This window comes from Meriones unguiculatus, chromosome 3 (genome assembly GCF_030254825.1).
Source record: "Meriones unguiculatus strain TT.TT164.6M chromosome 3, Bangor_MerUng_6.1, whole genome shotgun sequence".
In the NCBI taxonomy this organism is placed as follows: Eukaryota; Metazoa; Chordata; class Mammalia; order Rodentia; family Muridae; genus Meriones; species Meriones unguiculatus.
The window spans coordinates 96,480,736-96,496,330 of record NC_083351.1 but is presented as its reverse complement, the minus strand read 5'-3'; the positions used below and the strand labels follow the sequence as shown (position 1 = coordinate 96,496,330).

The following is a 15,595-nucleotide window of genomic DNA, read 5'->3' as shown; positions in this document are numbered from 1 at the left end:
TATGGGCTTTCATGTATGTTTGTTTTAAATTGGTTCTTTTTAATTTTGGTAATCCACCATTCTATTTTTTTTAAATATTAAAACATAATAGATTGGAAATTAAATGAGCAAAACAAAATGAAATGAGAGTTGTTATGGAAAGAGTACATAAGGTACTGGCTTGCAGCCTCATGATTCCTTGCTCAGGTGACACAAAGACCCTAAGCTGCTCTTCAGAGCTCTGAGGTTGGCCTAAGAGCTGAATATGGGAGGTGTCTGCCTTTGGTTCCTGGCTTATCCTGAAATGAATGTCATTTCAGCAAGAAGTCCTACATTTTCCTTGCACTGCTCAAAAGAGTAATAGAAATGACGCCAACCACCCTAGAGAATCCACATGAAGAGGATATGTAATCACAGAGAACACACAAATTCACAGAGAGACTACATAACAACACATAGGACTCACAGGGAGATTATATACAAAACACAGAGGACTCAAGTGGAGATCATAAACAACAACAGAGAACGCACACGGAGATTATATACAACAACGCAGAGAGTTCAGAACACTGCCTTGCCAAAAGCTACATAAAATTTATGCTTTTGGAGTAGGGGTATTAAGATTTGTAATTATTTGTAAATACTGGGAGTCTTAATAAATTGTAATTTTAAAAGGGTTTTATTGCTGGTTTATGAAAATTATCAGCCAGAAGCGTTTGATGTTAAAATTAGAAGTATATAAATCAACACACATAAAAATAAGAGTGTCTAATGGTTCCCGGTATCCACAGCTAACCAATACTAACAGTGATCTGCATGTGTCTTTCCATGCTTCCTACATGATTTACTATAGGTGTTATTTTACAAAGTTTTGATTGTATTTCTTGATATAGTTTTAAATAATACTTTTTAGTAATTTATTATGAATATATGTTACTGAATGTCTTTAATCATCTTATTTAAAGGCTGAGTTTAATTCCATTATGTGGTTATAATGAAATAAATTTTTTTTTTTGTGTTTTTTTCCACTTTTAGTTCATTTTTCTTTCTTATTATGTAAATACTCAGACCAAGGCCTTTCTGGTAAACTGTTCAATTTTTAAAATTAATTCACAAACATAGGCTTTCAGTGTAAAGAGTTCATATGTTTTAATATTTAAAATATTTTGTATCACTGCAATTTTTATTATTATTTAAGTTCCTATTAAGAAGAGTTCTGTCATGGCCAGTAGTAAGCAGGATCTTCTACCCCAGACCTTGCCCATTCACTTTCAGTCATAGACTTCCTATAATATGGGGTTAGAAATATGTGGTCTCGTGAACACTTACAAATGGTTTTCCTGAAGCTACTATGGGTGAATCTGCTAGGGCAGAAGCCATGGTACTTTCCAAATATTCTGGGGCTTTTGAGCTCCTGAGTCTATCATGTGGCTTGTGTTGGTAGGATATGCCAATATGGGGTTTCTTGACCAGAATCTGCTATCTGAGGACTTATGATTGGAATGAAAGTGTAAGTTGTGGTGGTATCTGAGGCTGAGGACCTTGCATTGTTTAGGCTGATGTTACAGGCAAATGGCAAAGCATCACTGGGTACAACTTTCTTACCGGGAGGAAAAACAAGTTCTGTGCATGAAGAATTGCTGCCTGGTTGTCTGGAACAGAAACGTTTGCATTTGATGTATTGGCAGTCAGAAGGGTTGTCTCCTCAGGGTCACTCAGGAAAAACTGTGAAGAGAAATGGCCATTTTTTCAATGAATGATTCCAGATTGGATAGAATAAGTAGCAGGTGGGAGCAGCATTTACTAATGACTGTTTTTTTATGTGCAGTCAGTGAATAGTCTAGGGTCTCTACACTGCCAGTGATTTCAGCTCTCAACTTCTTCTTGACATTTTGGGATGTTCTATTCAATAAATAAGGAAACATTATAGCACTGCACCCTCAGTATAGAAACTCCAGGGCTTTCAGATTGCTGTTGATGAAGAAAGAAGCAACTGAGTCAAATGTTAGGTTAACACACAAAGCACATAGCACAAGAAGGCTTGCTAAGCTCATTTCATCACATACACAGATATTCAACCCTTTCTCACAACTTCACAAAGTCAGAGGTGTCAGACCTGTCTTCAGTCTTTGCCATCTTGGTTCAAATATTCAAGGAGTCAATAGACTAAAGTTGCCTACTGCCACATCTGCCTACAACTACCTTTGATTACAGCCACATTTACTTTCAACCACATTTGCGTACTGTCACATTTGCCTACAGCCACATTATTTGCATACATTATTTGTGAGCATCTGGCCTCACAGATGATGGGTAGGGGCCTCCAAACTTGAGGAGATGGATGTTCCCATTGCTCTTGGAAAGGTGGGTGTATTTAACAATGAGCATTGGCACAAGCGTTCAGAAGCAAAGGGTTAACCTGTTTGCAAGGCAGAATGAAAACCAAGCCCTCTCTCCCAGACAGGGTGAAGCACAGACTGCTTCAGTGACCGCTTATCACTTTTCTGCCATGCGACCAGGAATCATACACATATTCTGGAAAGATAAAGTAGAAAGCCATGACTCGTGAAAGCTTCCCTTTTCAGAAAGAAATTAATCTGTAAATCTAGATTGTGTGTTTGTTATAGGGCTAAACATTCACACTGAAGGTTGAAATGTAAATATTTCCTGTATTTTTTTCCCATGGTGGCTTTGTTTGTGTTTAGTAGTTTACATTCTTTGATATTATAGTTCTTGTCAGATATGTAGATTAGTTCCTCAAGTAATTAAGAAAATGTTTGTTTATTATAATTTTGGTGGCATGCTTTTCCCCCAACAATGATGCTAGATACAGTGTTTTTAAATCTATTATAAATAAAACATATATTTAGGTTAACGAAACATAGGAATCTTTATCTGCTGCTAAATAACTTGTATCAAAATCTCCAACCTGTAGTTGACTTATAGTTCTGCTAATTCTTTGGAAAAATTATACCAGGAAGAAAACTGAATGAAGAAATTATTTGGCATACACTATGCTCTGAAACACTACAGATTTTGATTTCACCGATCTCAAATATAGTTAATTTAAACACTGAAGAGCACATAAAGGGAAAAAAAGGAGCCTTTTTAGCTTGGGGATATATCCACCAAGTCTACTTTCAGGGACCCAGGATTTTAAAATAATTAACAAAAACGTCTTGATTATGTCACCATGGAGACCAAAAATAAGAAAGATGAGGTGCTATGTTCATGCTGTATAGTTAGTAACAGTCTCCGTGAAGACTATGTTTTGCCAGGATGCTATACATAAGTACAATGCTATGAGCTTGAAAATCAAAAGAAGACATGGGGACTTTGGAGCTGGTTCAGCAGTTAAGAGCACTTGCTGCTCTTGCAGGAGACATAGGTTTTGTTCCCAGCAAACCTGGTGACATACAACTATCCATAGTTCCAGTTCCAGAGGATCTGGCCTCTGTGGGTACTGCATGCATGCAGTACACACACACATACGTGGACACTCATACACTAAAATAAAAATAAATCTTTTTAAAAACCAGGAGAAGATGTACACTATGTACAAGAATGCTTTCTGAAAACAGTATCCCCAAAGTAAAATGCTTTTCCAGTCCCTCCTCCCACTTCTTTCATGTTAATCCACCTCACTTCTCTTCGCAGAATGAATTTCCAGTATCAAGATTATTTAGGGATCACCTTGGTGGAGCCATGTTCATGTTCAAAGTTATGACTGTAAAATTTATATTGTCTAGAACAAGATCGTCTCATTGAGTGTTAATAATGCCACAAATATTTGGCTTTTCTTCCAAATTTTACACTTTCCAAAAATTTAATCCCAAACAAGAGCATGTTTTCCAAGTATTGTTAGCTGTGAACACAGGGCTTGCCATGAAGATTTATGCCTGGTGACGTTATTGATTGTCATCCAGTTGGAACTACAAGTCCAAGTTGTTTACTGGTTGACAGTTAACCCTTGCCTCCTGCAAGTTTCTCAGAAATGATGTGGGCTAGCACCAAATGATGTCATCACTGTGAACATCAATGGTGGTAGCGCTATCCAACTTTCTTTTAAAAATTATTTAATTTTTACTTTTTAGTTTTTTGAGACTATAATTTAATCATATCATCTTTCTCTTCCCCTTCCTCTCCCCAAACACCCCCATATACTCCCTTTCTTTCTTTAAAATTCATGGCCTCTTTTTCATTAATTATCCAGCTTTTTCTACATGTGACTCTAGAGAGCCTGCTAGAAACCCATGAGGAACAAAACAAGGCCATTTGTAATTTGATATCCAAACCTTATATTTGAAAATAATATGTATAACTAATATTTTTCTCAAATGTTTATTGAGATATTTAGTATCATGTAGATGAATATGGACTATGTAGGGTATCCTGGTAAAACCTCTGAAGACATTTCAAAACTGATTTGGACATTCTCAGAGTTGGTAGAATGCAGGCCTGAAAAAAATATGAGTGAGTGAAATCTGTGCAAAATCTCCATGTACTCTGGCCCATTTCCATCAGCAGCAGCACAGCAAGGCCAACCAGGGCCTCCAGCTCTTTCAGATTGTCCTGAATACATGTGTTTTATCTTATGTGGACAGGACAAGGGCAGTTGAGCCTAATGAAGCCACTGAAAGGAGCTGCCTGCTACCGGCTGGGAAAACAAGGCAAACAGAAGCTCATTTGTTACAGAAGGGCCATGACATCAATAAAAAACCAAGAATTGTAAAGACAGTATACTATGTGAGATAAGCCAGATACAAAAGGACATTGATGTGTGACTTCACTCACTGGTACATGCACAGCAGGCAAATCTGTAGGGCCAGGAGGGCAGAATGTGCACAGGGACTGAGGAAGGGCCACACAATAATGTATCATCACAGCAGTGATGTGTGCATTATTTTTCAAGTGTAATTAATAGCATGGAATTGTACCTGTTAAAGGAGTTAAATCAAATGTTTTTATGTACCATTTTATTTAAAATAAATACACTTTAAAATATTTATTTTAATTTTATGTGTGTTGAGTATTTTGCCTGCATGTTTGTACATGCATCAATGCATGCTTGCAGAAGACAGAAGAAGGTGTCAGATGTCTTGGAAACAGAAGTATGGATGATTGTGAGCTGTCATGTGTGTTGGAGTTGAAATTGGGTCCTCTACAACAGTTGCAAGTGCTCTTAACCAAAGAGCCATCACTCCATCTCTGACAATAAATAGTTGAAAAAGGAAATAGAAAAAAAAAAATCTTTGTTACACACCCAGGAGACATGGAAGAAATCAGAGGGAGGAAAGGGAATTGGGAAAGTAATGTAATTAATTTAATTAAAAATAGAAAAAGAAAAGAGTCCTTTGCTTTGTTCTAAAGAATAAACCCAAGAAACACAGAGATTTTATCTGAGGAGCTGGCTATGACTTAACAAATGGAAATTTCTGCCAGAAAACCACTTAAAATTTTCCCCAATAACCTAAGCAAACATACACATGCACACATGTATCACCTTTTGACTCTTAACAAATGCAAGAGCAACTGTTCTTGTTGATATGTGGGCCCATTCCTGGATCAGCCTCATTGGGCTGCAAAGAAGTAGACAATTCAGGAAGGGAGGGATACACTAGCTTGTGTAGGAAGCTTGGCAGATGAACAGTTGGAAGGAGGGCCAGGTAGGAAGAGGCAGACACAATGGTGGGAGCAGGCAGCAGTGTGGAGGGAGAACAGTTTTTGCTTGTATCCCAGTGGAAGGTAAAACCTTCTCTGAGTGAGAGCAAGAAAAAGGGAGCCAGCTCCACATCTTCTGGTGTCCAGTCTATTTTCTCACTTGAGTGCTCCAAGGAGTTCAGTCTTCCTGGGCACCAGCTGTTGAGGAGAGCCTGCAGCTGGATCTAAGAGTTAGTGTGCATGGAAGGCTTGCTTCTATGAATCCAGGGGTAACCATAGGCAGGGCCAACAAAACAAGTCATTCTTCTGTGATTGATGCAAACTCACAGGAACGTTCTACATCTACCCAGGTAAAACTGTTGCCCCTTTGTGCACAATGCCAGCTTTTACACCACTTCATGATCTTGCTTTTACATAATCACAAGAAATCCTGCACATGAAAGAGCCAATGGAGCCGCAATAAACATGGCGTCCCTCACACCTGGGAGGAGGGCCCAGTGCCAGCTTACCTCCTTTGTGTGGATTGGCAGGAGAGGCAACAAACCATGCAGCTCCATCCTCATCCTCCCCAAAGTTAGCTTAACGTGTGGTCCAGGGTCCTACCCCTTCTTCTCATTCAACACCTTCCTTCTCCATCAACTTTGCATGTGTCCTCTGCTACTCTCCCCTCACCTGGCACTATGCTCCTTTCATGTTAAGAAAGGACAACACTGCATGCTTTCTGGTACTGAAGGCAAATCGCACTCTCTAAGTGGATCATAGACAAGGTGGGGAAATATTTCTCCTCCAAGATGCTTAGCTTGTCAAACATCTTTATTTGGTGACTAAACTGCTTGTCAATTATTATTAGTTATCCTACATTGGTTACAGGTAGTTTTCAAATCAAATGTTTCTCAGTTATAATCTCTTACAAAAAAAAGTAGTTGATAAATCTTGGTTGAGTAAGGTCAACTATATTTTACAAAAAGAAATGGTTTTGTTTTCTAACGAGTTGTTGTATACTTATCACATCATTAAGTACCTATTTATGTACTAATTAAGGACTAGTGGATAGCTATTTCACATGAAGAATACACTTCCTCCAATGTGCATGAAAACAAAGAAAATAAAAATACAGATATATTCTAATTCTCTTCCATGTTAGTTGTGGCATTCATCACAACTGCCATCTCAGAAAACAGACTTGACTTGTTATTACCGATAGATAAGTAAAGAAAATGCAGCATATTGCATATTATGTAGTCTCAGGGAATCTCATCATGGATGCAGCCGGAGGACATTATGTTAAGTGAATCAAGCTAAATACAGACAGTAAGTTACTAAATTTCTCACTTGTATATGGAGGTGACCTGATACATGCAGAATAGTGGCTACTTTAGGCAAGAAGGCCAGGAAATGGACAAAGGATAAAAATTATAGTTGTGTATGATGCTTAAGTTTGGAGCTCCAATTCATGACAGGAACACACAGTATTGTGTATACTGAAATTAGCTAAGATGGTAGATTTTAGGCTCTATACATACGCATATGCACACATACAACACATACACACACATGCTGGCACTCACTTGCATGCAGTAAGTAGGGAAGGTGAAGGACATGTTATACTGCTTACTTATTGTAACTATTTTACAGTACATATGCACCCCAAAATATCACGTTGTACACTTCAAATTTATATAGTAAAAAGAAAAAAATGTACTCTTTTTTTTTTCTGTTTGTTCTTTAAGGCAGTGTCACACAGTCCAGCCTGCCCTTGAACTTACTATGGAGCCAAGGATGACTATGAACTTTTGATTCTCCTGTCTCCACACCATACTGTCGTGCATATCTATCATCATGCTTGGTTCTGGGGATCGACTCTAGGGCCTTCTGAATGCTAGGTAAGCACTCTGGCCAAACTCACTATTGAGTGTGTGGACATCCTATTAAATACTGAGTTTCTATAGCTTGTATTTGGTATGGTAGGCCAGTGAAGGTCAGCTTTCTGCAAACGTGTCAACTCAATGACTCTCTGCCCACACAGGTGAACACAGGTGCATGGTGAGGAGGGCCTGCAGTAGCTGGCCCATCCTAGGGTAACTTACCACACCGTTTGTGTCCATACAGACAACTCAGAACCACAGCCACAGCAGCCCTGCTGTTCTTCCTTTGCTCTTCCTCTGCCCATCCCTCCGTGGCGGGCTTTCCTTCTGACCTAGCCCTCTTAGGGACTTAATGTAGCAAGCTGCTTTGAGCTGTCTGCAGTACGCTCTCTTGGGAGCTTGATGCTGGACAGTGGGACTAATGCATAAATACAGGTCCCAAGCTGAACACAAGGAGCCAGTTTTAAGAATCACAGATCTGCCTGCAGGGTCCCAGGCAGTGACCCTCAATCCTGCCCTTTTCCCTCAGTAGTCTTCTGGGATGAGGAAGGAGGAGACAGCAAACAGAGTTGGTTCAGAGAGCTCCACGATCATTTCTAGGCAGGTAAAAGCAGCTGGTGAGGCCATCACCCTGGCAGCTGGATACTGGCCTGCTTAGGCTCCAGTTATGTTAACTTCATGGATTTTCCAGGGCCCTAGGAGCAACTGAATGACCTTTATGTAGTGGGGTGCTGATGTGAGCATTCAAGGTATTTGTCTGCTTCCTCAGCCTCATCTTTTACTATTCAGTAATTGCTGCTCTTGTCTTATACTCAAAGGTCATTTATGTTCATCTTTATCTCTCTTCCTTTCTGGGGAAAACTCCACTGCAGTATTAAAAACTGAGGTCTACCCCACCCCCTCCTGCTCCCTCTGTGCTGTTTTACCCTCCCCACTGTGTTTTCTGATGAGTTGTTTATTGCTTTACCCAGCTGGCCGCCTCCCACATTCCACTGTGAACTCTATGGAGCCAGAGAATGCCTTGCGTTCTGAGCATCTTACAATAGGCAACATTTTGTTTGTTTGTGTTTAGAATGGATGATTTCTACCTTGTGGGGGACTACATTAAATCAATCATTACTGATACCTTGTGTATAATCTGTCACCTAACCTCACTTTATGCTTCTTGGAAAAAAAGAACTGTTCAAGATATTGCCACTTTCCTCCAGCCACTAAAGAAGTCTGTAACATATACTGTACCAAGGTATCTTTTCATGACAATTGTCCTGGCTAATTTTTATGATAACTTGAAACAAGCTATAGTCATCATAAAGGAAAAGACCTTCAATCAAAAGAAACGCCTCTGGGATATAGGCAAGCTTATATGCATTTTCTTAATTAGTGATGGAGGTGGGACAAGCTAGTCCATGGCTCATGGCACTATTCCTGGACTGATATTCTGGGTTCTCTAAGAAAGTGGGCTGAGAAAGCCATGGGAAGCAGGCCAGTAAAGGAGCATTCCTCCATGGCCTCTGAATCAGCTCCTGCTTCCAGGTTCCTGCCCTGTTTGAGTTCATGTCCTGACTTCCTGCTGTTATGAATGGAGCAGTGGAAATGTAGGCAAAACAAACCCTTTCATTCCCAAGTTGCTTTTGGTCATAGTGTTTCATTGCTTCAATAGTAACCCTAGCTAAGACAACAGTAATGATGATGATATTGATGCCATGAGGGTACTAAGAAGGATAGGCTAAGCACAGTGATGGCCCAAGTGTTCTTTTGTGGGAAAAACAAGTAACGATAATACTGAAATGGTAAGAGTGACCACTGGTTCCATGTTTATAAAACGAGTGGTGCTACCTTAGGCTTGGTGAAAACATGGGATTATTTGGTCCTTAGTTCCATCCTGGCAGAGGTCATGGTAATCTATTCTGAGATCCTCATGGAACCTGTGACATGTAGTGAAAATGTTTCCTACCAATTCAGCCCAGGGAGAGGTAGGGTTTGCAGTCAGGGCTCTTAGCCTTCAGGGCAGCACCGTGGCTAGCTGTCCTCATGGATGCTATCTCTCTTGGCCTTATCCTGATTGTCTTCTTGTTACTTCTATATTTGCTGAGCATCCACCCAAAAAGAAGACATGGAACTACTCCCCAAAGCCACCTTCTCACACTGAGGCCCACACAAAGCATCTCTTTCCTTAGACAGATTTCGGCAACTCTGAGAGGCTAGGGTCAACAGGCATCAAGCGATTGGTTTCTCAAAGACTTTATGGGGAAGTTTCCAAAACCAAAAGACGTGAGGCTGAAAAGGTGGCTCAGCAGTTAAGAGTACTAGCTGTTGTTACGGAGAACCCAGATTTGATCTCAAGCATCCACATGGTAGCTAACAATCAGCTCTCTGTAGCTCTAGTTCTAAGGGATCATATACCTTCTTTGGGCCTCTGCAGGTACTGGGCATTCATGTGGTGGACACACATACACACACAACACCCATATATTATATACCCAACTCAAACCAACCCAACTCAACCAACTCAACCCAACCCAACCAATCCAAACCAACAAAACCCAAACCAACCCAACCCAATCCAAGCAAACCAAACCAAACCTGCATGGCAGACCACAGATGAAAAGATTTGCCCAAAGTGAACCTTGACCCAGCCCAGGGGCTTACCATGTTGAACACAGCCATGGTTAGTATGATAGCTGTGGTGACAACTGTGAGAGAGATGCGTGGCCATGGGCGGTTGGCGATGATGCCTGATGATTTCAAAAGCCACATGAGAGAGGCAGACGCTTTTTTGCTGCATTGCTGTCAGGAAAGAGAAAGAAGAAGCATACTGCTGTTTAGTGTATTCTCCGAAGTGTAAAATGATGGTGTTTAAAACCGCAAGAAACACCAACACTTCTCAGAGATTAAACAAATTGATTCTATCCCTCCCCAAGGACCCATACGAAGTCACAACCTTATTAAAATTATTTTGGCTGTCAAATTACGAACAAATTAAGCTTTTATGACAAAGTGTAATATTATTGCTTCTTTTCAGATATATCTGAAATTATGATTTTAGGTAATTTTGGCAGAGGGAACATTTCAGTTAATTTTGTACTCTGAGGGATATACAAAATGGATGTCTCATCTGAAACAATTACTATAAATTCAGTTGATTTATGGAGAACACAAATCAACATATCTCCCATTCCTTTTACCACAGCAGCAGCTAATCATAAAAACAGATTCAGAATGTAGACTTAGTTTGCTGATTGACTGGATCTACATATAAGATCTCAGTGGTAGATGGCTTCCTATCATGCTGTTGGTAGTTCATTCTTCCACAGAGAAGTTCTCCTTAAATTTTTTTTATTTCAAACATTCCTCTTTCTTTGTCTGAGAGCCACAGAAGGTCACCAGATGATCTGTGTGACCCTGGACATTGGCACATGGTGGGTATCTCAGTGAGTATACAACTAAATCATGACAATGATTTCTTCCCCTAGAGCCATAATAGTCAATACTCCCTCTCTGATCTGCGATTGACCTAGTCATCTGAGGGCCACTGTAGGCAGTCACAGCTGCCTGAAGTCACGATTGCCCTGAAGTCAGCATTCCACACCCTTTTCATCATCTGGCTCTCACATTCTTTCCCCTATTCTGCAACGATCCCAATGGCTTATCAATGTTGGTGTAAATGTTGTGTTTAGAGCTGAGCACTCATGACCCAGTTATTCTCGGCACATGTGCAACTGCATGAAAGTTTGAAAGGCAACTGTATGGAGGAAGGGAGGATGAAAAGATGGGGGAAGGGATTAATGAGGCTGGGGCTACAGCAGAATAATTTTCAATTTTTAAATTTAAATTCCTTTGTTTAATGTGTGTGCACACATGGTGGTCAGTGTTCAACTTGCAGGAGAGAGAGAGAGCTACCACTGTGTGGCTTCTGGGATAGTGAACTTATCCATCACGTTTGGTGGCAAGCACCTTTACCCGCTGAACAAAGTACCCTTACTTCCTAAGCTATCCTCCTGGCTTCAGTTTCCACGATTTTGACCATCTTAAACTGTTTGAATATGTGGAGTCACACATTTGCTTCAGTGAGTGCTTTATTTTACTGGTAATGGTGCCCCAAGGCTCATCATGCTATTGATGTACCCTCTTTGCCAAGGCAGAGTAAAATCCCTTTGTAAGCACATAACATACCTTTTTAAATTTTTTTTTATTATTATTGAGGTAGATGTGGGATGTTTCCTCCCCATGGTCTAGTAAGCATGGCTATTGGGGGCTCTGTTGCTACAAGAAATAATGAGGATTGTTACAGAACTGGGGCAGAGGTTCCTTCACAGTCTTCGCCCAAGTCTGCACTGTTCTATGGTGTCTCACAGCTGCTCACAGGACATCCGTTTCTCAATGGATGCACCACTGTGAGTCTCACCTCAGCCCAGGTTAGAGGGTAGAGCACAGCGAGCTCCAACCAGGAGTGAGTCAAACATTCACAGGAGGATTGTGCCCTTTATCTAATGCAGCAGCCAGTACCTGAGGAATTCCCCGAGGACTCTCCAGGGAGACAGGTGTCAGTCTTTTTAATAGACACCAGCCCAAAGGGTATGGGCAATGGAAGCCCATACCTACTCCCCAGTTTCTATAGTGGTAGACCCAGTACAGTCTAGTTGAAACTGAGTGTGAGATAACTCCCAAGGGCACTGACAAACAGCACTTGTACTCCTTCACCTACTTCAAGTGCTCTTTTTGAATTACCCTTAAAATACTGTTGACATTAGCACTGTAATATGTCAAATGTCAACACAACAATAAAATAAGGCTGCCCCAGACAAGAGACTGGGAGAGGGTGGGAGTCCAGGCAACAGTCTCCATGTGCTCCCCACAGCTGTGAGACTTCCTACAAGTTAATTACACACTATTGTCTCAGTATGTTCACCATCGCCTTAGTCTTCTCAGAGATTTAAAAATAAGGCATGAGAAGGGAACTCACAAGTGTTGCCTTTCCTCATTATTTCAATGATGGTTTCATTATTTCATTGATACTTCTCAACAGCATGTCTGTGCCTTGAAGTCTATTTATTTCATGTTTCTTCAGACAACATCAGAAATCAATTTTTTCCTTTTTCCTTTTACTCTTTACTATGGTTTGCTCCCGCTCACAGTCCCTGATATAAAAAGTGAAGAATGTTGGTCTCCAACACACAAGCCCCTTAACATAGATGGGAGTCTATGTTTTGGGCTCACTCCTTGGGTAGATTTTCCAAGGCAATTTTCTGAGAAGCTGGTGCAGAGTTTGAGCCAATGCTGTTTGACTCGAGGAGCTACCAGTAGCAGAATATCTGGCTGGGCTCTGCAGGGTCCCCTCCCACCAGTACACAGGAAGGGAGCCAGATCTTTATTTCACATGTTATTTTAAATATCAGGTGGCCGTTAACTCTCAGAACATACAAGATCATAGAGGGTCATGGGTCAAAGGAAGTGCATCATTATTGTGTAATGAGTACTACATCTAGTGGTGGTAATGATACACGACACACTCATATCTGTGTTCTGGAGAATCAGGGATGAAGTGCAAACATCTAGATCCAAGAAAATATCATTCTTATTTAGCTCAGACTCTGTCATACAATAATATTTGGTTGGGATCTAGCCAATTAAAACATTGCTTCTGTATTTGCAAGCTATGGAGTAGGATTAGCATTTTTCTAGAAATAAAAATGATCCCAATCAATGCTTTTCTCTATACATTGGGAGGGATAAGTGCTCATGATACTGAAGATTTAGAACAGAAAATGTAAGTCTTTATCATTTCAATGACAACACATTTCCATATCACAACTGAGTAGGCAGAGTATTATCTAGTTGATACTATACAGACACTTTTGAAATTAGGAAATTAAAACACATTCTGAGGTTTAGAATAAAATTGTGATATTTATTCTAAATATGCCATCTAATAAGAATATGTTATATTCCACTTGTAGGCTTGCTGCTCGTTGAAACAGGTGTGGAAAAACCTATGGGGACTTCATCTGTAATCAGGCAGTGGAATCAAGTGACAGAAAGAACTTATAGAGGCTCCCTAGACACAGGGGTCTAGTGCGCAAGGGCCAGGACCCCAGCCTCAGGACACATCCAGCTTCATCCCTTCCCCTACACAAATGTGTATTTCAAGACCAGTTATAAACATATCAAGCCAAATGCTCATTGTTTTCATAGTCTGTTTCTACATGCACTGCCCAAAGAGTGGGCACCATCAAAAACAATTGGTGATAGTTGGTCATTGGGTCTTTGTATTGAGAAAGAGGAAGCAGAAAGGCCTGGTGGGCAAAGAGAGAAACCAATAATGTGGACACTAAGAACCGAAATATAGAAATTTTAAAATGAAAGAAAAACAATCTAAGAACGATAAAGAATCTTGACACAGTGATACGTGCTACAGTCCCAGCATTCTGGAAGAGAAGGCAGGAAGATCAGAAGTTCAAGGTTATACAGTGAATTCAGGGTCAGTCTGGGCTAAGAAATGCCCTGCCTCAAAATGAAATGGAACTATGAAAAGGCCACACTAAAACTCATGACTTTTCATTTTAACTTATTGTAAAAAGGGGAACACTGATTCTATTTGAAATTCTTTAAACAGTTCAGAATATTCAGATTTTAGTACTTGGTAATACTCCTGATAGAAAAAGAAGCTTATCAAAATCCTGCCTATCCGGATTCAACATTATAAATGAGAGTATTTAAAATAACATATTGATCTGTACTCAGAAGGTGCTACTCAACTGAAGAGGAGATGCCTGGGCCCAGGGTGGTATAGTACTTCATTTAACTATGAGCACAATTTCAGCAAATCTGCTTCCTCCTATTCTTGCTCATCACTGGGCCTATTTGTCCAAGGATTGGCTCTTACCTACACTGAGATAAGACCACATTCAGCACCAACAAGTAGGATCTGACTTAACTATATTGAAAGATTAAAGAAAGAATATACACTTCCAGGAAAATCTTACCCCAGGGGTTATGCTGGGGCCCAGAACACGTGTGGTATAGTGAAAAGGTGTGTGGTGAACACTCAAGTTCTTGATCCCAAACAGACAGACCCTCCACAGGAGAGTTAGTTCCGACACAGAACCATTGGATTTCAAAAAGCCGAAAAGATAACATTGCCTTCACTGAGGCCTGAAACTTGCCTTAGTTCATAAAGCACCAGCTCTGCAGGTTTGAGGATCTGAGTTTAGATCCCAGTGTGGTAGGACATGCCTGTAATCCTGCTGCTCTTGTGCTGAGGTGGGAAACAGAGACAGCAGAATCTCTGGAAACAAGGCTAGCTAGTCTTGTTGTACATCACAGAAAAACAAGAAACCTGGTCTTGAATAAGATGAAAGGTAAGGATCAATGACCTAAAGCTATCTTTTGACTTCTAAAGCATGCTGAGCTTGGACACACACAAAGAAAGGGAATGGAGGGAGGAAGGAAGGAAGAAGGAAGGGAGAGAGAGAGGGGGAAGAAGGGAGGAAGGAAGAAAAGAAGGGAAGGAGGGAGGAAAGGAGAGAAGGAGGGTGGAAAGAAGAGAGAGAGAGACAGAGAGAGAGAGAGAGAGAGAGAGAGAGAGAGAGAGAGAGAGAGTTCTCAGTACTATACAAGCCAGGAGAATGTAGGATTGTTAAAAATAATTTAAAAATGATAATAAGTCTACAGTAATATCACCCTGAATGCACCTGATCTCATCTGATCTTGGAAGCAAAGCAGGCTGAGTGAGGTAACTCAGACCCAGAAAGACATACATGGTATGTACTCACTTATAAGTGGATTTTAGCCATATAGTATAGGATAAACATATTATAAGACAGACCCAAAGAAGATAAGTAATAAGGAGGATCCAAGGGAGGATGCATAAATCTTAATTTGAAGAAAAAATAGAATAGACAGAGGTTGTGGTTGGAGAGAGGGAACAAGATAAGAGAAGGGACACAGAGAAATATGACAGTGGAGAACATATCTAGGGAGAGCAGGGGCAAGAAGAGAGAAGGCCAGTAGAGAAAAAAGAAAGCAAGGGTGCGGTCACAAGCTGGAGACCTAAGTCAGGGTAGGCCCCTAAGAGGATATTAGGGGTACTT

At 40.5% G+C, this 15,595-nt stretch overlaps 1 protein-coding gene across 2 annotated transcripts in view; it reads right to left on the bottom strand.

Moving 5' to 3' along the window:
- Adcy2 (adenylate cyclase 2) overlaps positions 1–15,595 on the bottom strand; it is a 368,926-nt gene that overhangs the window by 45,263 nt on the left and 308,068 nt on the right. For both annotated transcript variants that reach the window (XM_021641274.2, XM_060380366.1), the window contains exons 16-17: positions 10,155–10,292; positions 1,585–1,704 (exon numbers count right to left, since the gene is read on the bottom strand). In XM_021641274.2, the coding sequence (XP_021496949.2) occupies positions 1,585–1,704; positions 10,155–10,292 (258 nt within the window). The remainder of the gene's footprint in view (positions 1–1,584; positions 1,705–10,154; positions 10,293–15,595) is intronic.